Source organism: Glandiceps talaboti, chromosome 16 (genome assembly GCF_964340395.1).
Source record: "Glandiceps talaboti chromosome 16, keGlaTala1.1, whole genome shotgun sequence".
In the NCBI taxonomy this organism is placed as follows: Eukaryota; Metazoa; Hemichordata; class Enteropneusta; family Spengelidae; genus Glandiceps; species Glandiceps talaboti.
Genome location: NC_135564.1, coordinates 11,922,877 through 11,943,800, shown reverse-complemented (window position 1 = coordinate 11,943,800; position 20,924 = coordinate 11,922,877). Strand labels below are relative to the sequence as shown.

At 36.1% G+C, this 20,924-nt stretch overlaps 1 protein-coding gene across 2 annotated transcripts; it reads left to right on the top strand.

Moving 5' to 3' along the window:
- Positions 1–620: 620 nt before the first annotated feature.
- Positions 621–18,548, top strand: LOC144447369 (uncharacterized). 2 transcript variants are annotated; one of them, XM_078137352.1, is made up of 8 exons: positions 621–906; positions 3,544–4,301; positions 6,123–6,256; positions 6,854–6,916; positions 7,892–8,039; positions 12,557–12,762; positions 13,383–13,492; positions 14,478–18,548. In XM_078137352.1, exons 2-8 carry the CDS (start codon positions 3,585–3,587, stop codon positions 15,044–15,046), a joined length of 1,947 nt encoding a protein of 648 aa, XP_077993478.1. In that variant the 5' UTR covers positions 621–906; positions 3,544–3,584; the 3' UTR covers positions 15,047–18,548. The 2 variants fall into 2 exon arrangements, with proteins under 2 accessions (XP_077993478.1, XP_077993479.1); XM_078137353.1 differs by lacking the exon at positions 6,854–6,916.
- Positions 18,549–20,924: the final 2,376 nt, after the last annotated feature.

Here is a 20,924-nt window from a genome sequence, read left to right as displayed (position 1 = left end):
ACTTACAGCTGCGAAGACAAAAGCGGAGTCGTTTTCCCAACCCGCATATTCATTCATGTACGTCTGTACAGGCCATTGTTGGCGATCAGCGTGTATGCATAGCTGTGTCTGCGTGAGACATGTAGACAGGCGGCTTATGGTTTGACACAAAGCTTTCCCATCCCTAGTCCATTGGCTGCCGATGTTTGGGTCCTACCATCTAAGACTGGGGAACAGTGCATAGATATAATCATATATGGAAAAAGCATTTCAGATTATGTAGTCGATTACTGTATTTTTGAAGTACAGTCCTGATTTCCTTACTGTCTCAACATATTAATCGTTCACTCTCACATGCTAAATCCTCTATTAGCGCAGGTACGTCAATCCCCCAGGTCCCTTCATAACAAATTGACCCTCAGAAAGTGTTCCCGTCCCCACAACTAGGCTCCCTGGCACCATCTGTCTTTGTCTGTCTATTTAGATATTCGTCTGTCATCACCATATATGGGCATGAGCAAATACCCACACCCCCTAAGGGGACTCGTGTACGTCATAATCTGGCGCAACCCACGACAATAATGTTCACGTGGGGTCTGATCAACCAATCATGGGGACACTTAGCTGACCCCACGCACAACACGCACCTCATCAGCGTTTCTATTATGCCCCCACCCGATAATTATATTCCTCTGTACGGGTCGGGGGAACAAAGGTACGGCCACAAATTTCAGCTAAAATCGTCGTATTTCGACAACATTTTGACGTCAAAAGCAGACACGGTACAGGAAGATTGTATGAGCAGACGGAGATACTCTTCCAGCGATATTTTCAGGATAATTCCCGCGTAGAATTCGTCGATATTTCCCAGAGAAAAAAGGCGAGACAGACGGTGGCTGTGTGCTCAGGGGGTACCAAGATAAAAAGGTAGGCCAGTCGCGTTGTCGTAAACTGACATAAATTTGAGCATTAATCGTACCAATTCTGAAAAAAACAGCTAATTTCACATTTCTGCGTGTTACAAAAAACTCATATATTGCCGTCTGGATGATAGGAATATGTCTGGGGGCCGGGCGGAACTGACGATGTGTGCATTTAACAGTGGAGTCGACACCATCATGACTGCACTGTCTGTCTGTCGTGTAATTTGCATAATGAAAAGGCGACTGTGTCAAAGTTGAAACCCGACACCTACAGCTACTTATATTATGGTACTGCGTAGTTCCACCAGTATAACAGATGTCATTTCTGGATTTAATTTCAAATATCATAGCTGTCATTCATTCATTTAATGTAATTTTCTGACATATTAGTATTTATATTGATTGGTTATCCATTATTGTGCAATATTGAACATCAAACTTAACGGGTCGAACTGATTTTAACTTTTAGTTTTGAATGACTAGAAGTACATCTAATCTTAGCATTTTACCACAGGTTTTTATTTCCCCAGTTTGGTATATAAAGTATACCTAATTAGAGGAGGGAAATTGCTAATGACAAATGGTTTTGTCCAACAAAGCAATAATCCATGGTAAACCTGGGTGGATATCCAGCTAAAATTAATGGGTCCCATCAATCCATTGTAAATTTAGTTTTCATTTGACCCTATGACAATAGTAATTATAGTTATTGCATTAAATTTCTATTTGAGTAGTGATTTACTGGATGAATGATTTTATTCAGCAAAGTACTAATTATTATTAATTGTGAGTAGATATTATTTGATAGCAAATTTCACAAGACAAGGATGAAGTGACAGTTACTTTAATTAACTTTAAACAAGTTGAGTGCATTGTCATATTTTCAATGTACTGTACATCTATCTAAAAAAAAAGACTGAAAGTGAAACCGTGATGGAAAAATGATGGCTATTTAATGCCAAATATATTATTCTATCAGCAAACTATGGGTGGTGATTTTTTCAAACATCACAGAAACTATTATCGTACATAGTATATAACCAGGGTACCAGTGTGCCCTCTAACTATAGCCAAATTTTGTTGTTGTGAGTCAAAAAACTGGGATTTCTTGTGAGTCACCACATAGTAAGAGATGGGGGAACACCAAATTTTGGTGCGTCACTAGAAATTGTGTGCGTCAGTGGCATGTCAAATTGGCTTAGTGGGCACACTGCAGGGTACCCAAACCTTAAAAATGAATTACTGACTTGCACCCCTTCCCGCCATCTCACAAGCACCATGAACTAACAATAATCTCAATATGATGAAATACATGCACTTTTCTGTCCACATTTTTGTATATTCTAAAAATTGATATGTGTTTAGAATTTATAAATTGTAAAATGTAGTATTGAAAGTGTATTGAATAGGTCACTCAGCCAGGAAATGAAAATATTCGACAACTATTTTCAGTTGTTATATAAAAGACTACACAATACTTAAACTATCTCCAGGTTAAGTTCATGTAAATGATTGATGGCTGTGGTAGGATTAGTTAAACTGCAGGGCTCAAAATTAGCTCTAGACCAGGACACATACTATCCGGCACTGAACATTGTATCTAGACTACCAAACTTGATAATTGATAATTGTACTGGAAACAGTTCCTTTTAATATTTGGCTATTAAAGTAGGACTGTCAAGCATAGAAGTTATGTTCAAAACCCTGAACTGGAATATTATTTCAACATCTGGCAAATCTTCAACCCAGTAATCCTGTTTTGACAAACCACATGAGAATTTTGTAATACTATATAGCTTGCCACATTCGTTTAGAGTCAATATTTAGTATGCCTAGAGGCATGAACAAAACAGCATCTCAGGAGACCTCTTACAAGTGAGCAGGTCATCTAGAGACTTACTGTCAGTAAGTTTTACGTAAATGAAAATTATTGATTTTTGTCCACAATTTATATTTCCCTAGTGTTTAAATATTTAAAACTTGTTCCTTTTATCTTGTCCCCAAAGTTAGATAAATTATTCATGATATTTTCCCGTACAAGATAAAGATGCACTCTTCAGAGAGAAGAGGTAAATTTAGCGAATAAGAATGGTAAATTCATTTCAGGTTAAGGAGTGGTGTATTCTTCAAATTTGAAAAAATTAATTCATGTAAATTGTAAGATGTAAAAGTGTTACATCTACTGATGATTCAAGATTTTTTTTGTATTATTAGCTCCACTATATATAGGAGCTACAGACAGATCTGAAATTTTTCGGCAATATTTTTTTTTCATTTATTGCACAAGTTATTATATTGTACTTAATGAAAAAATTTTAATCACCACTAATAACTGAAATATGTGTCATGCTGTGCTTACATTTTTCAAACAATAATTTTTTCGATAACATAGTGTTTGGATGCACCCAAGAAAATGTTATCATTCTGACAGTCACATACATGTATGGGTAAATGAGCATTTGGCAATGCTTATATATTTCATGCTAGGGCAAAAATTACCATAAATATGAACTAGACACATTTTATGTAATAAATGTTAAGATTTAGATAAAACTTATATCTCAAGTTTACCCATGTCCGTATTTTACTAATATTTGTAATTTCTAATTGCAGTTTTTGTAATTATGTTGTTTTTTGATAGGGTTGATCTTGTAGTGAGATCAAATCACAAAGATATTTCCAATGATGGCCTCAGGTAGTCCTCATCATCACCCAACCAATGTGAGTGAATTACAACTTTACAGGGTTTTAGAGAGGGCAAATTTACTTGGTTACTATGACAGTTTCATCCAGCAAGGTGGAGATGATGTGCAGCAGCTGTGTGAGGCAGGAGAAGAGGAGTTCTTAGAAATCATGGCAGTGGTTGGCATGGCAGCCAAACCCCTGCATGTTAGACGTCTACAAAAAGCTCTCCAAGGCTGGGTTGCCAATCCAACTATCTTTCAGCAACCTTTGACCTCGCCCCCTCAGTCCGTCGCACCAAGTGTACCATCAGTACAAACAAGCATCACAGGGTTACCTAAGTGGACACCCTCTGCAGCCAGTTTTCAAGGTTTTTCACCTGTAGTCCACACACCTGGTTCTGGAAGTGGGGGAGGGTCATTGTCCAAGGCTAGCAGCCAGGAGATACAGATATGCAGTGCTGAACATACCACAGTGGGCAGCAGTTATATCTTAGATGCTGACTCCATCGCAAATATCCAGGAAGCTGCACAAATCATATTGAAACGCTATGAACTTCCCGAGGATATGACCAAAAAGATTCCTAAAGAAGTGCAACATATTTTCGACATGCCATTTGAGGACCCCAACAGGATGACAGAAATACGGAAATATGCTGCCATCTATGGTAGATTTGACTCCAAGAGGAAAGCAGACAAACAACTCACACAACATGAAGTAAGTACTAGTACATTTGTGTTCAGTGATGGTACTGAATATAATAGAAACTTTATTGCATTTGTCAAGAAAACTCCATTTCTTCATTAGATTTTCTGCAATGATTATTTGGTGTAAAACTAGTCTAGACTAGTAAATGTATTAAACTAGAGTAATAATAATGAACAAAATAAACCAAAATAAGGTTTATACGAAAGTGTAAACTTTTGGTTAGATAAATATTTTTTTAGAAAATCCAGTGGTCCTGCTAAAAGAATTAGTGGTCCCAGGTCCCGCTAATGTGAAACATTAAATCTTACCTATGAATCTGTATATTCATACGACTTTTTAACATAATTATCAATAGTAAGGTACTGGTCTAATGGACCAGACAAGGTAAAATTTGTGTTGTCCGCCCCCAAAAAATCGCTAGTCCTTGACCCAGGACCAGTGGATTTGTTCACCCCTGTGTATGTATGTATGTATGTATGTATGTATGTATGTATGTACATGTATGTATGTATGTATGTATGTATGTATGTATGCATGTATGTATGTATGTACATGTACATGTAATGTATGTTTGCACATACTAAGTGTCTGAGTTAGTGGGAGATGATACCCTGCAGCTGGTAGGAAGGTTTAGATTTAGCAAATAAAGCTCATCATTCATGCACTTAACTGCAAGAAAATAATGAAACCTGTGTGTGCGAATTTCCCAGTAGAATTATTGATCTCTTGTTTGTAGTACAGTACATTACATTTACTTTTGAATGGTAATTTAGAAACAAATGTGACATTTCGATCACACAATGATTCAATTATTCAGCATTGATTCGCTCTCTCTTGTTTGTATTCTAATTACAAGTTATATATCATAATAAATCTTAGTCTCAAGGAAATTGTAATTGTAACATGTATAAAAACTCATGGGTTTCATTTCAAAAGTGAATTTCAAAGCCCCAGTAATTTTAACTTGTCACCATTTTTCATTTCATTTGATTTCCCATTATATATGCCAAACATGTGCATGAGAGTTCAATCATTCTAATATTCCATGGCTGAATTACTGACTACATTGTACTACTTATTAACAGTTCTGTGTATGCTAGCTTTATGTCCATTTGATAACAGTTTTGAATGCTCTCTGGACCATTTAGTATCTGTTTATCAAGAAATTGCAGAGCTGCCATAAGGTTAGCATTAGGGCAGTGTCTTGAGTCCAGTGACTAAACTGTATACATGTATTACATGTATGTGTGTTACTGTAACTCTGGTGTTCATCTGAGTACTTATGGCACTTTACATACTGACTTTATTTGAATATAGGCTGGGATGTAGCTGTAATACTCTCAATTGCGATCAATCAGTTTGAGCACATATTTTGAAACAATGATTGTGAGCATATGATTTTCAAACAACAGTAAAGGGTATAATGAAAGCTCATCTGTGCAAAAGTTCAGTCTTCTAAGTTAATGAATTTAACTTCATTTTGCACCGAAATGTACAATTAGCTTACCAAAGCTTTCGCCAGGTATCCACCATGGCTTCATCAGTGTTACCAACGTCTGATAATTTGGACAATTATCTGAAGTCACACACACGTTGTGACTTCAGAAAACACTGACAAAGCCATGGTGTATACCTGGCGAAGATACAGGGTGAGATACATGAAAATTTTGGTGCAATGAAGTTAAATCCTTTAACGTAACAATAAAGGGTTGACGCTTATAATATTACAAGTGGTTAGTGAAATGTGAAACAAAATCACTGATTGCTATGTAGACTGGCTAGATTGTCTTCAACTTGAATAACCAAGTATCAATACTATCATATTCCCAGGTGTCTGTCAATGAAGCTGCAGCTCAAATATGCGTAGTTGAACCACTACTTTTGGCACAGAGAGATAAACTGTTTCCATTGGCTAGGCAGGTTGTACGTGAAAGTGGCTACAAGTTCAAGCATGGCCATTCCAGGTATGTTTTACAGCATACTATATTTCCATGTCGCTGAGAAAACAGTGTCAAACTTACTGTGAACTATTTCATTTTCAAAGGATTTACTTTGCTGGAGCAAATAATTATTCATGTTTAACTGCAAATATAACTTATGTCAGACATTGATTATAGCATAAAAATATTAGCATTTTTACTGGGAAAGTAAAATCCTCACAGAATATGAAGTATTTCACAGTAGTAACATTAAAAGTAATTGTGTGATAGTAATCTCAAAGCAAATTCATCGGTCATTTCCCGCCATAGTTTTTAAAATTAAGTTTAGCTAAAAAAATTCCCATGTAGCCACTCCAAACCTATGGGTAGATGTTCAGGAAAGTTTATGGCTTATGTCAGATTTACCCTCTTTAATTAGGACTCCCAGACCTTAGGAAAAGAATACAGAACTTGAATAGAAACTTTTAATTTAGCTATAATGTACAGCAGACCCTCACTTCAGGATCTGTTATGTCACTTAGACTAGCTATGTTATGAATGATGATGAGTCTAGTCTGTCCAAATGAACCACCGATAGTATTCCTCCACAGATATAATGCAATTTTCATTTCTACCTTGTAGACCAGAGAAGTACAGGGAGTTTGATAGTCCAGGCAGCATACAACATGGGCAGACAGATTTTAGGTAGGGAACCCTAGTAGACTAGGTCCACTAAGTATATTTTCCCCAATATATATATTTATATATATATATGGCTTGTATGTATTATATCTGTGCTTTGTTTCATCTTGGCACTACTTTTAGATGCAAGAATTCTCTTTTTCTAGTAAGGTGGGCCAGATCTAAACTCTAACCAGTTGTTAACTGGTCATATCTTGAGGGTTAGCCCAGCCCCCCCCCCCCCCCCCCCCCCTAAACACATGACCAGTTATCAGTTAGGTGAATCATATCTTGATAGTTATCTGTTCCAGCCCAAATCCTGGCCAGTTATCAGTTAGGTGATTCATATCTCCATAGTTATCTAATCTAGGCTAGATTGTAAGATATATGTATGTATGTTGAGTTGTGCTGCCTTTTCAGTATTACTCACACAACTAAATCATAAATGTAGGCCAGCAGCAGAATGCCTATCTTATCTATGCCAAATTTTTGACGCTAATCAGTTCTAGATCAAATCTTTGGTTTGGACGATCGTGGTAAGCAAGTAAAATCTAAGGTGCCCCACCCAAATTACAGTGCAAGGTGAGGAAATATATGCAAATTTTACCAGATGTATGCCCTTAGATGTTATCAGGGTACCCAAACCACAGCAAAAACACCACTGATCATGATGGCTATCTCAGCCAGGCCAGATCATGATGTTGATCTACTGTGGACCAGATTTTGATCAAATCTTGAGTATGCCAAAATGATGGTTATGATTGTGAGCTAAGCTCAAGATCTTAAATCCCTGTACATGTGATAGTCTATGTCATATCTCTGATCACAACCTCGTCATGATTATAGATATAGACAGTCACTCTTTTACTTCCAGGTAGGTGTCTATTACCGGAATAGGATAATATCAATTTGATTACAGCATCTTATCTGAAAGGCGAAATTCCCTTTGATTGCCATTAGTTTTAATTTGTGCATTTTTTGTCTCTTTTTCTACTTCAGGGCTGGGATGTCTAAACCTCCAGCTCCTAATGAGGAAAGCCCAGCTCCTAAGAAACCCAAGACAGAAATTATTAATCCATACAGGGATATCAACGTAGCTCCCAATCCAAGAACTGTGCAAGCTGAACTCATGAAGATTAAAAGACAGGTATGTTAATCCAAAAATAATTGACACTTTTGTCAGATACAAATCAATCCTCCACCAAGACAGAAAAGTGTAGTAGTCTGGATGCCAAAGTGGTGTCAAGGGATTTGATGAAGGAGAGCACTAGACTAGCATTATAGCACAGTTGTCACATTTATCATGTAGTCTTAAAAGTGGCACAAGCCTGGTGAAAATATTTACACAAAGCCCTGCTTAATCTGTTCTAGTAATGTCAATGTTTGACTTCAGTAAAAATTAAGTGGGCATTAGCGTCAGGTTTAATACATTGGAGGGGGTGGAGTTAGGGGTGGGGGCAAGGGGTTATTTTTGCTACATGTGTAGTCTGAGTCTTTTATAGTCTTGTATTCAGATGATTTGACAACTTTTTGAGAACTGAGGCTCATTAGGCAAAAAGAAAAAAAATGTTTGTTTCCAAAAGCATGACTTCAGAAAATAGGGTACAATGTAGGTAGGTCAGGCTTTATTTTATTTTACATTTTTTTTAAAAATTAGTTCGACCCAAAGACAAGATATTCGTTGGTCACAATACTTCTATAACAGTTGATGAGAGGTAAAAGAAGTAAATGAAGACAATTTTGTGATTCAGAAGTAGACAATGTGCAGACTGTTATGTTGTAGGGTGAAATGACATCGTTTCTCTCCGGAATGTGGTTCTAAAAAAGTAATCAAAGATACTTGGGCAAGAAAATCTACAGGGAAATAGAAGTAAATTGTCATAATTTTACCTTTTTGCATGTAAAAAATGTTTAGGATTGGCCGCTTAAACTAGGATTATTGGAAACATAATATTTTTTATTAGCCCCCGTCGGACGAAGTCCGAGGCGGGGGCTTTATAAATTGGGTTCTGTCCGTGCGTGTGTGCATCCGTGCGTGCGTCCGTCCGTGCATGCATGCATGCGTGTGTCCGTCCTCAGCCATATCTCGGACAATCATGGACCGATTCCTTCCAAAATTGGTACATTCATAATTAGATATGAGTTACATATGCACGCTGATTTTCTTTTGGATGCGATGTGGTTTAGCTGATTTACAAACATTTAAAATATTTCACATGTCTGTAACAATAATTTGTAGAGTAAATTGTACATGTGTATGAACATGGGTTCAGAATTGCAATCATCGAATTCAAATTTAGATTATCGAATTCAAATTCAGATTAGATTCGGATGTTTGTAAGAGTGACTTTTGTTTTTTATATCTGCATCGATAAAAGGTAAGGAGAATTATTATTCTTTATTGTCAATGTGCTTTGGATAATTATTAATCTTTATTGTCAATGCGCTTTGTACCTGTATGAAAACTAGTGCACACTTCATTACATACAATGCATTTCATGCTGTGCCAATCATAATTGTACATTTGTGGTAAATGGTATGTGTGTAAATAAAGCTTTTGAATGAAAGTTGTAAGCGCAAGTATGCATATTTGTTTATCAAAATCATCAAATATGGCCGGAAAACGGTTTATTGTACTTTTTGAGAATTATTTGGTCCCTATCCAATTCGTCTAATATATGAATATGTCTAATAGTGTGAATCCAAATCTGAGAATATTGTGCAAGATCGCCAACGTTATCATCCAAAAAGAGGCTGATGACGTATGTGCTTTAGATTTCATTCATGAATTGTAGTGCTCGCACAAAATTTCTTCCATTCTCCACGATACAGTAGATTCCGTTGTAAGTTTAACCCTACATTATCAGTGTTCTCCACGAGGGTTTTTTGAGGGGCGCACCGCCCCTCTGTTTTCATGGACCGCCCCTCTGTTTGCGTTCAGCGCCCCTTTGTTTTGATGTGAACGTCTTCAAGAGATTCTATTCAATGCCGTTAATGAAGGAAGTGAACAGCGACACTGCGTCTATCATCATTTATGAACTTATTTATCGCCTTGATTATAACAATGGTAGCCGAAACAAAAACAGTAAATGTAGTACCGTCGTAAAGTAGAAGACGGTATGTTGGTAGTTTCTATGGCCGGGTATATCAAGCCGGTAATTTCCAAGCCTTCCCGTATACGTAATACAGTACGCATACGATGTACGATGTCACGGCAATTTTCGCATTGTATCGATAAATACGAACAAAATCCTAAAATGTATACATGTTCTTTAGAAATAACTACTCCGGTACGGTTCCATGGTAAAATTTATGTCCTAAATGATCACGTTTGGATGTGAATCGCGATCGTAGTACCACGAGGTAGCTCCAATGTGGCAGCCATGTTTGTTACTGCACATTTGCACTGAACGTATTCGGTTATTCTTAGCCCAAATTCGTCACATTAAAAATGTACGTATTTCCGGCAAATTTGGATGAAAAATCATTTTCCATTCATGAAAATTAAAAGGATATCAAATTTTAGAGAAATAAAGGGAAATGAATTGTTTTCAATTAATTTTTATGAATGACATGCACCAGATTCAGTAATCAAAAATTGGGGTGAACCTTGATGTATACTACCAATAATTGCAAATTTACCAGGGCAAGTCTGTTTTGGTGTTGGAGGACCTGGGTTTGTTTCTATATCACCTCCAAGCAGGAGCAACATCCTGGTGTAATAATTATAATACAAGTAAAGGTGAAGAATACAAGCGCAGCAGAAGGACAATATCTTTGTTAATTTTACATTGATCATGTAGTGCACAGAATAAAAACTTCCTACAGACTGCCTGTATTGTTGGACACACATTCCCATGATTGTTTTATTGCTAATACCTAGTCAGTAATTTGAAATATAAACTAAGACAATTGAACTTTCTATTTCTAGTTCTTTCAAGTGTTTGTATCCTTGGTACAACTTATATTGTAGTGAGTTCTAGGACAAGTTTCTAATAATGTATGTACTGTCCTATCACCTGTCTTTTATTTTATGTATGTACTGTCCTATCACCTGTCTTTTATTTTATGTATGTACTGTCCTATCACATGTGTTTTATTAGATTTTGGTTGTTGTCTTTGCTTTTGTTCTCTTTGTGTTCTCTAGTTCTCTAGTGGTCTATGTTCAGACCAGCAGTTAATTTGGGACGGTGCCCAAATCCTACTTTAACCTCCTCAACTGAAGAGTGTTCTCGGGTTCTGAGAACTATGTTATTGTATTTATGTCTGTTGTGCAAGGTGTGTGCCTTTGTTGTGTCTGTATGCTTGTAAACCAGTACAGGATCCAACAATTTACTCCTACCACTGATATTGAATTTCATAAAATGGAGAGTGTATTTGAGAGTGCTCTAGAAATTTCATCCCAGTGTATTCTTATAGTGAAAGACTATGGTATGGCATTATTTACTCAAGATGACCAGTTCCACTTGTTCGATCCTCATAGCAGAAATGATCAAGGTTATTCAATGCCTGATGGACATGCAGTTCTTATCATTTTCAAGACAATACATGATCTCTGTACCCATTTAAGACAACTAACATCAATATTGACTGAGGATTCTCTTGCAAGTGTGGCTTTTGAAATTACTCCTACACAAGTCTATACAACAAATAGTCCAAGTGATTCCTTTAACCTTACAGCACATTATGGGATATGTTCATCTGCCATCATAACATGTACAACTGAAGAAAAGTATATACATAAGACGAAACAAACACTTAAAGTTGATAATAAAAAAAAATTCTCAAAAACAGAAAGATCATGTGCGCGTAAAATTAATGTCGCGAACCCTGATTTAAAGGAAGTACAAATGTATTCAACAGAGCAAGACACATTAACACAATATACCAGTGAAACAGCTTCATGTAGCGTCAAAAGCATGCCACAGGTGTGTAAAACAGACCAATTACAAAGAACTGTTTCACAACCTTTGTCATGTGTACTTAAAATTAATGTCACAAAACCTCATTTAAAAAAGGTACAGATATATTCAACAAAACAACAAACATTAACTCACAAAAACACTTGTGAGATAGCTACATATAGAGTCCATAGCATGACACAGGTGTGTAAATCAGACAAATTACAAAGAACTGTTTCACAAACAAGTTATCAGCACAGTGATAATGATTGTAAAATCATTAGTGATTCTGTACCAGTTACACATTATTATCATCCAATTGACAAATCATGGCAATTTGCAAAAGCAATACTGTTTTCTTTGTCCCCACCAAAACACACTTTATTTTTTTGGGGGGCTAGGACTTTAAGTCTCAAACATCCACTGCGGGGGCTGTGTCATCTTCGATGGCTTGTTTGACCATAGTTCTAAAGCCATAATGGTAAAGTGTGTCTGTTAATACACTTACAAATATATGTAAAGAACATATACCGTAATTCCTCGGGTTTGCGCCCTCACACGGGCAAGCGCCCAGGCCTTTCTTTTTTACAATGTTGACTTTTGTGTACAGTTCACGTGTATTTTACCTTTGATGTCTTGGTGGGTAGCTATTCAATCACTGAAAGGATACCTGTCTACATTTTGTAAATAAATGAATGACTTCGTTGATCAGAATGTATTAGTTTATCATGTCTGTATGTATCTCTGTTGTATCTATCACTAGGAAAGAATGAATGAGATTCAGGAAGCCTTGAAGGTCATCAAATACCAACAGGAAGCAATCAAAGATAAGATTGAAGAAGCTCGTACTAAAGATAATCTACAGAGAGTATACGATCTACAGATAGAGTTGGAAAAATTAACAACTCAACAACTCGTTTTGATGACCGAACAAACAGATCTGATCAAGAGACAGAGACGATCTGATAGGTCAGTACTGGTTAATATAGTATGCTCAGTGTTAGGTGTTTTTGATTTGTCGTGGTGGAAGCCCTTCAAAGTGGTGGCCATTAAAGAAGAAAGGAACTTAAGAGAATGGGAAACAAAATCTTCAAGCATCTTATCTTTGTGTCCAAACTCATTCTTACCATATGTAATCATTGCCATGGAGGTCACTTGTTGCCATGGAGATCAATATCCTTAACTGGAGATCAATATCCTTAACTGTTTTCTGTTGACAAACAAGTGGCATGAAATATGTTAAGCAAAAAGAATATTGCTAGGCCATATTGTCTCAGGTATGTCAGCCCCACTGCCTCCTCCCCCCTTCTCCATCCCCTTCCATAATGGCAATTATTACTCATTGTTTATTTGAAACTGTTGCAATACACTAGTAGAAATAGTGCCTTATATCAACCATTATAGTATGTTTCAGAAAGTGCAAAACTTTACTGTTAATTAGCTCTAGTGTATATGCATTTATGCTATGAATATATTACATTGTATAACAAGCATTAATAAATAGCGTAAAACTTTGATATTTATGTACAGATGCTGTGAAAAATAACCCAGGTTTTAAGTAACTTCTTTGCTTTGTATCATTATGACAGATACTATGTAGCCAAAGCACGACTGTCGGCAGAGAATGACAATGGATTCCTGGATAGAGATAGAGATGATGGTGGTGGTAGTTCTATTGATGAAAATCAAGACAATGCAGGTATGATTGATATCATACTATATTTTGTACATGTATGTGATTTTAGTAGAACTCATACATGAGTTACTATGAGATTTACCTGTGTTGGTAAACCATTGCACCAAGAGATTTACATGAGTTATAATGCGCATGTCTAGCAATTCAAAGTTTTTTTTTTAACATTGAGCTTTCCATCTGTCATTCTGATAAGGATCGTCAACCAAGACAGATTATACCGCCACCTAGTGGTCAGTTGTAACTAGGGAATTCGTCATTCTGATAAGGATCGTCAACCAAGACAGATTATACTGCCACCTAGTGGTCAGTTCTGGCTAGGGAATTCGTCATTCTGATAAGGATCATCGACCAAGACAGATCGGAAGCTCAATGCTAAAAAACTTTAAACTGCTTGAATGTGCGTTATGACTAATGGAAGTCATTTGATCTACTTATTACAACTGATGAACATTTTTGGTCATTGTATGAAAAGTTACAACCTTACAACAATTACAGTTCTTATTTAGAGATGCCTGTAATCAGAACGTCATTTTATAAGTGGTGCTCACACTTACTGTCTATTTTTGAAGGTGCCAAGAGTCTTCTCTTTAACACACTATCAAACTAACGTAAAATCACTCACAGATACACAAGGTCACAGCATACAGCTGCATACATCATACACAAATGCACACATTGAATGCACAATACTCAGAAGCTTAAAAATACTTTACATGAAGTTTTCTTATGGATTGCATCCTGCTGCATGCTGTGGTTTTAAAGAGTCAGTGAGAAAATTTATAAATGTTATAAGGAGAAGATTTTCTGGCACCTTCAAAACCAGTTGAGTTGTAATTCTCCATCACCTGGTTTGAATACAAACTGTTAGCACAGGGCAAAGCATCTGCTTAGGAATGTTAGTCGAAATCACCTGTGTGAACGATCTGTGCTATGTCAATGTAGATTATATGTATTGTAAACATACTTTCATTTCTTGCCATGTGTACAGATTCCAACTTAGATCAGAGTCCACAACCATCTAGTACTGCGTCATCACCACGCCATGAACCAACAACAGAAATCAGTCAACAACCTGACAGAGAAAATAATCTCCCAAATGTTCCAGACTTGCCAACTTTTCCTCGGCCACCAAAAAAGAATTTGCCTCCAACACAGAAAATCCTGATGCAGCACACTTTGTTTGATGAGGGTCTGAGACTTGTACAACAACATGCACTTGCATTTGGAGATGAGTACCAAGAACTACAGCAGAGGGGTGGTGCCAAGGGGACAGTCAAGGTCAAACAAGAACCCGGCGAAGTTGATGATGACGCAAGCGATGAAGGTGACGATGAGCAGAGTGATGGGGAAATACACACAGAGACAACAGCCAGTAAAAGGGCACAGAATACCTCAAATACAGAGTACCAAGATAGAGAACATAGCGGCGATGAAATAAACACAGAGTCAGCAGCTGACAAAGCTGCACAAAATACTATAAATGCCATCTTGAAATTACGGTCAAAGACTAGTCCCGAGCCGAATCCTGTCAAAGAACAGGCTCAAGTTCGCTATTAGTTTTCTAGATAATTATTGTTGTTTTTAACTATTTTTTAACTTTATTTATAAATGTAAATACATTGAAACAAGTTATCAATTTTGCTGCAATCTGTCTTTTCAGTCCCAGATTTTGCAATCTTAGAGTCTTAGTTACAGAGACAAGTGTTGTTAGCAAGTTTTCTTGGGTCAAGGATGAAGAGAGGACATCATCCTATCCAAAGAGATCATTAGAAGATTTATAGATCAGAGCCTTGTATTCGATCATCACACAAATGTAGTTATTTCACACAGTACACCCAAGTTGTCGACATTATACTAGTATATGTTAACTTGATGTGGCAACCCATAGACCTTGAAATAGGAATCTACCACCTTTCATGGTTTATTTGTCACGTATCACTGATGACTCTTAGTAGTTGTATTTGCAATGTTGTGTGAGTTTACAACATGATCGCATACATGTATCCAAATAAATTCATAATTGTTCAATGTACATAAAATCGCTTGATCACACAGGTATATCTTCACAAAGTATGCTGCTTTGAATGGATATATGTAATAATAACAAGAGTTCCATGCTCGGTGTCAGTGTGGATACTGAGGGTTTTTGCACTTAATTGTGGTTATGGTATTTTCTGATGCGCTTTTGCTCACAAGTACAGGTACAGAAAACAGCAGACGTGCTTATGCATGTACCCTGAGTACACCACTTTAATGAAGTTCTCTATAGCCATTTATAACTAGTGGCATATATACACAATACAGTGTCCATTGTTCATTTGTCCACTAATACAGGGTCTGTTGTTTGTCATGTCAAATATACATATTTAGGATTTTAAAACCTTGGTCACAATTTCAACCAATTCTGTTAAACCCATTCTGACAGCTTAACAACCACAAATCACAAGAACCAAAAAAATAGAATAAACAAACCCAAGTATCTCTACACATGAATTTTGCTTTGCATTAGCTGTTTGCCTGCCAAGTCCTCTAACTAGACTAAGGTAAACAAGAATTTAGACTTTATGATGGAATAAATTTATGATGGAATTTACTCATCTGAGGTGTGATTCTCATTCATGTTTCATAATTTATCATATTGCCATGGTTTTGTTGCCATATGTATTTATTTCTGTTATCAATAAGGCACATTTATAATCTCCACCTGACAACACTATCCAGCTGATTGAGAGCAGCTGATGAAGATGGTAGCTACTTTGAACTTGCTTCTGCCAATGTATAATTTTCAATACCAGTGAATGGTTATGAGAAATTTATTACAAGTGTACAACTGCCTGGAGATAGTACCAGTGATAGGTACCTAGACCGAATTGTCATAAGCATACTTGAAAGGACCAATAACTTTGTCATTTTAATGTTAGCAGGTGATTTTCAAATATAATATTAGGTATGCTTAGAGTTATCATTGCAAGTGTAGAAATAAATCAAGAGAACCAACCGTAGCAAAAACACTGTACCATGTAAAAACTCAAGTTCCATGATATTTCAAATAGAGATGGTCTAACTAATATTAAAGTGGTCATATGGATAACGATTGGATATTAATTTTGGATTTTTTAATTTGTTAAACAATTTTATCATGGCGTCCTACTTGAAAAACCAATGTGAAACAACGTATACCAAGTCCCAGTTTGTAACTCAATAGCGTGTAAAAAGCTTAAAAAAATGTGTGAAATGTTTGTTTTTGTATGTACAATAACAAACCTTTTTTACCGTGACATTTATCAGTCTGTTGCAATGTATCATGCTATAATGTCAGCTGTGTAATATTTTCATAAGGCCAGTTGTGTGATGTTTTTTACCCATTTGTTTTGTATTGTAAAATATTTTGAAGTACTTATTACCAATCAACTCATTTCTGATTTCCATCTTTAGTTATTTATTTGATTCTACCAACCATTTTTTTCCCAGTACATTGAATTGAATGAATTTCCCAAATAATGCTTTAGGCATCAAACTTGTCGAAAATTAACATAACAGCAATGTGAAATAATGGCAGATTAAATTTCTTCTGCAGAGTGTATATAAGATAAACCGAAAAATGCCAAATTTGCTTCTGAAATGAAGTTATTGTTTTAGTGTCTCTATGGTTACATTACATGTAGTTTTTTTAAAAGAAAGAGTCTCGTCTGCCAACGTATTGATTGCTGCTATCACTCTTAAGATTAAGTGTGATAAAATAGCACTCTTTTTGTGTTCATCAAGATAGATAAACATATTTATGACGTCATCCCAGGTGTTTTCCTATAAACCCTTGCAGGAAATCCCTAAAATGGCAAAACACTTGTCAAGTGAATTAGAGCTTCTTTGATAAGTTACCAAATTGTCTATTTTATCGCTCAAAATGGTAAATAAGTTGATAGCAGTAATCAATTCACATGTACTAAAAGCAAAAATTAGTCTGAATTTTCATTAATTTCCACAGGTAAAAAATTGTGTTATATGATAAAGGACATCACTCACAAATTCATCTTAACTGTACAAATCCCATGAGGACCAGTTCACAATATTCATATTCAGTGTTAGTTTTACAGCTCAGTGTTAAAGTGTGTCCTATTTCATATCACACACACACACACACACACATACACCTGGGATCCTGTGATTGTGTCCAATTTCATGAGTGATCCACAGGTAGTTAAGACATGTGTATGTACATTAGGACCAATCAACAGTTCAGACTATGTATACCATGTGTAAGCCAGATTGTACACATTAAACAAAAATACAGGATTCATACCCATCTATTCTACAGTATGATATTACATGTCGACATCACTGGTTCTCCCAAAATCATGAAAATGACCCCAAAATATTTCATAAATTAAGCTTGCACAGGTACAATTATATTAATGATTATAATATTTACTAGAAATTATTCCCAACACATTTCTTCATTCAGCTAGGAATACGAGTAACCTAAGGGTATTGTCATTGTGTGTCATCGACTTGTGGTGACAAGGCCCCTTAGGTCACTCACATTTTCCTTGACTGAATGAAGAAAAGTAGTGGGAATAACATCAATTTAAGTATTTCAATATCAGTATGACATCAGATTGTTGTGACATTATGTGGTGGCAGCATTGTCCTTCCAAACACTACAAAACATACAAGACCATGAGGCTTGAAATCTTTCTGAACTTTTAAGAGTTTCATCTTCTTCATATACTTGTTTTTAATACAGTCACTTGTTTCAGTAAAATGTAGGAGTTTCAATGCCAATGTTACGTCAGAATAGCTGTAATCATAAACTTAAACGCGACAAAACTTCATGAGAAATGTTTTTATTTCAAAAATTTTATATTTTGTTGAAGAGTTGTTAAATGCTTGATAGACCACACACTAAGGCTCAGAAAAATGTCAAGATTTGATTTTTACATTGCTCTTGTGTTTAGATGTAAAAATCTATATTGTATTATTGCTTGATAGTTATGTGTAATTTATTGAAAAGAATATATTTGAGGCAATAAAGAAATCACCATGTACTGGTGTATAATACATGTGATAAATTTTATGTGATTGTTTTGTTTGTGGTTGGTTGTGTAACAGGAAAGTGTTGCTGCCGACCTGACATGAACAGTCGAAACCCAGGATGTGAGTAGATGGGTTTATACAGTAATCTATTCTTGTAAATCAGAGGTGATATTTTTTCAGGGACACTGCGAAATATTGAACGTCTTGGACTGTGCTGTAAGGGGCGAGATCAATGAAGGATAAACAAACTAAATATTACAAGGGTGAGGGGGGGGGGGGGGGGGTGAGTCTCATCCTGCAAAAACGATTTTTATATACTTTTAATGAATCTGTTTCGTATCCCTAAAAATTCAAATATTTATAAAAATGTCAAACTGAGAAATAGAATAATGTTTGCTATAGTAATGCGTGGTACTAAAATACAGTAAATCTTCAAAAAATGAAGTTTTTGCTCACTACATACTGGCACAGCACTACATGCTACTACATCCTGGCTTTATATTCATAGCACTACATACTACTACATACTGGCTTTGTATTCATAGCACTACATACTGGCTTTGTATTCATAGCACTACATACTACTACATACTGGCTTTGTATTCATAGCACTACATACTACTACATACTGGCTTTGTATTCATAGCACTACATACTACTACATACTGGCTTTGTATTCATAGCACTACATACTACTACATACTGGCTTTGTATTCATAGCACTACATACTACTACATACTGGCTTTGTATTCATAGCACTACATACCACAACATACTGGCTTGTATTCATAGCACAACATACCACTACATACTGGCTTTGTATTCATAGCACTACATACTACTACATACTGGCTTTATATTCATAGCACTACATACTACTACATACTGGCTTTATATTCATAGCACTACATACTACTACATACTGGCTTTGTATTCATAGCACTACATACCACAACATACTGGCTTTGTATTCATAGCACTACATACTACTACATACTGGCTTTGTATTCATAGCACTACATACTACTACATACTGGCTTTGTATTCATAGCACTACATACTACTACATACTGGCTTTGTATTCATAGCACTACATACTACTACATACTGGCTTTGTATTCATAGCACTACATACTACTACATACTGGCTTTGTATTCATAGCACTACATACCACAACATACTGGCTTTGTATTCATAGCACAACATACCACTACATACTGGCTTTGTATTCATAGCACTACATACTACTACATACTGGCTTTGTATTCATAGCACTACATACTACTACATACTGGCTTTGTATTCATAGCACTACATACCACTACATACTGGCTTTGTATTCATAGCACTACATACTACTACATACTGGCTTTGTATTCATAGCACTACATACTGGCTTTGTATTCATAGCACTACATACTACTACATACTGGCTTTGTATTCATAGCACTACATACCACAACATACTGGCTTTGTATTCATAGCACAACATACTACAACATACTGGCTTTGTATTCATAGCACTACATACTACTACATACTGGCTTTGTATTCATAGCACTACATACCACAACATACTGGCTTTGTATTCATAGCACAACATACTACTACATACTGGCTTTGTATTCATAGCACTACATGCTACTACATACTGGCTTTGTATTCATAGCACTACATACTGGCTTTGTATTCATAGCACTACATGCTACTACATACTGGCTTTGTATTCATAGCACTACATGCTACTACATACTGGCTTTGTATTCATAGCACTACATGCTACTACATACTGGCTTTGTATTCATAGCACTACATACTACATACCGATTGTGCTGTCTGAAACATTTTCAATTTTGGCCAATTTAGAAGGGAATGAGAGGGGGGGGGGGGGTGTTTGAAGTCTAACTAAAAGAATTTAGTTTTTATCCTACATTAATTTGATCTCGCCCCTAGCCCTTACAGAGGCTGTGGTTTACGAGATACAGTAATCCTGTTTTCCCCAACTTGTAATTTTGTTGCTGTGTATAATTTACAAACAATATTCCGTTGTAGATAGACGATTAAAATAGCCTTTTTCGAGATTCTTTAGACTAAAATCTTCAGTTTTAACTCTTTCATCATAGTTCTCGTATCTGAGTAGTACGTCAACGCCGAAGACAGGATATGCATCCTCGCAATCCAGCCGCAGAATGTATTTGTCCACTAGCGCAATAAATAATGCGTTTCGGACGGTATCGTAAAGGAACGGTTTTACTACAATGTTTGGCCGTAGAGGTATATTTATTTCTGAGTTGCATTTGTTTGAAGCCATATAATGTGAAAATAAGGCGTCGTTCAAGTTCAGTTTCGTAAAGAGGATAAAACTTTAAGGATACGTCTTTGCATTCTCGCAAACCAGA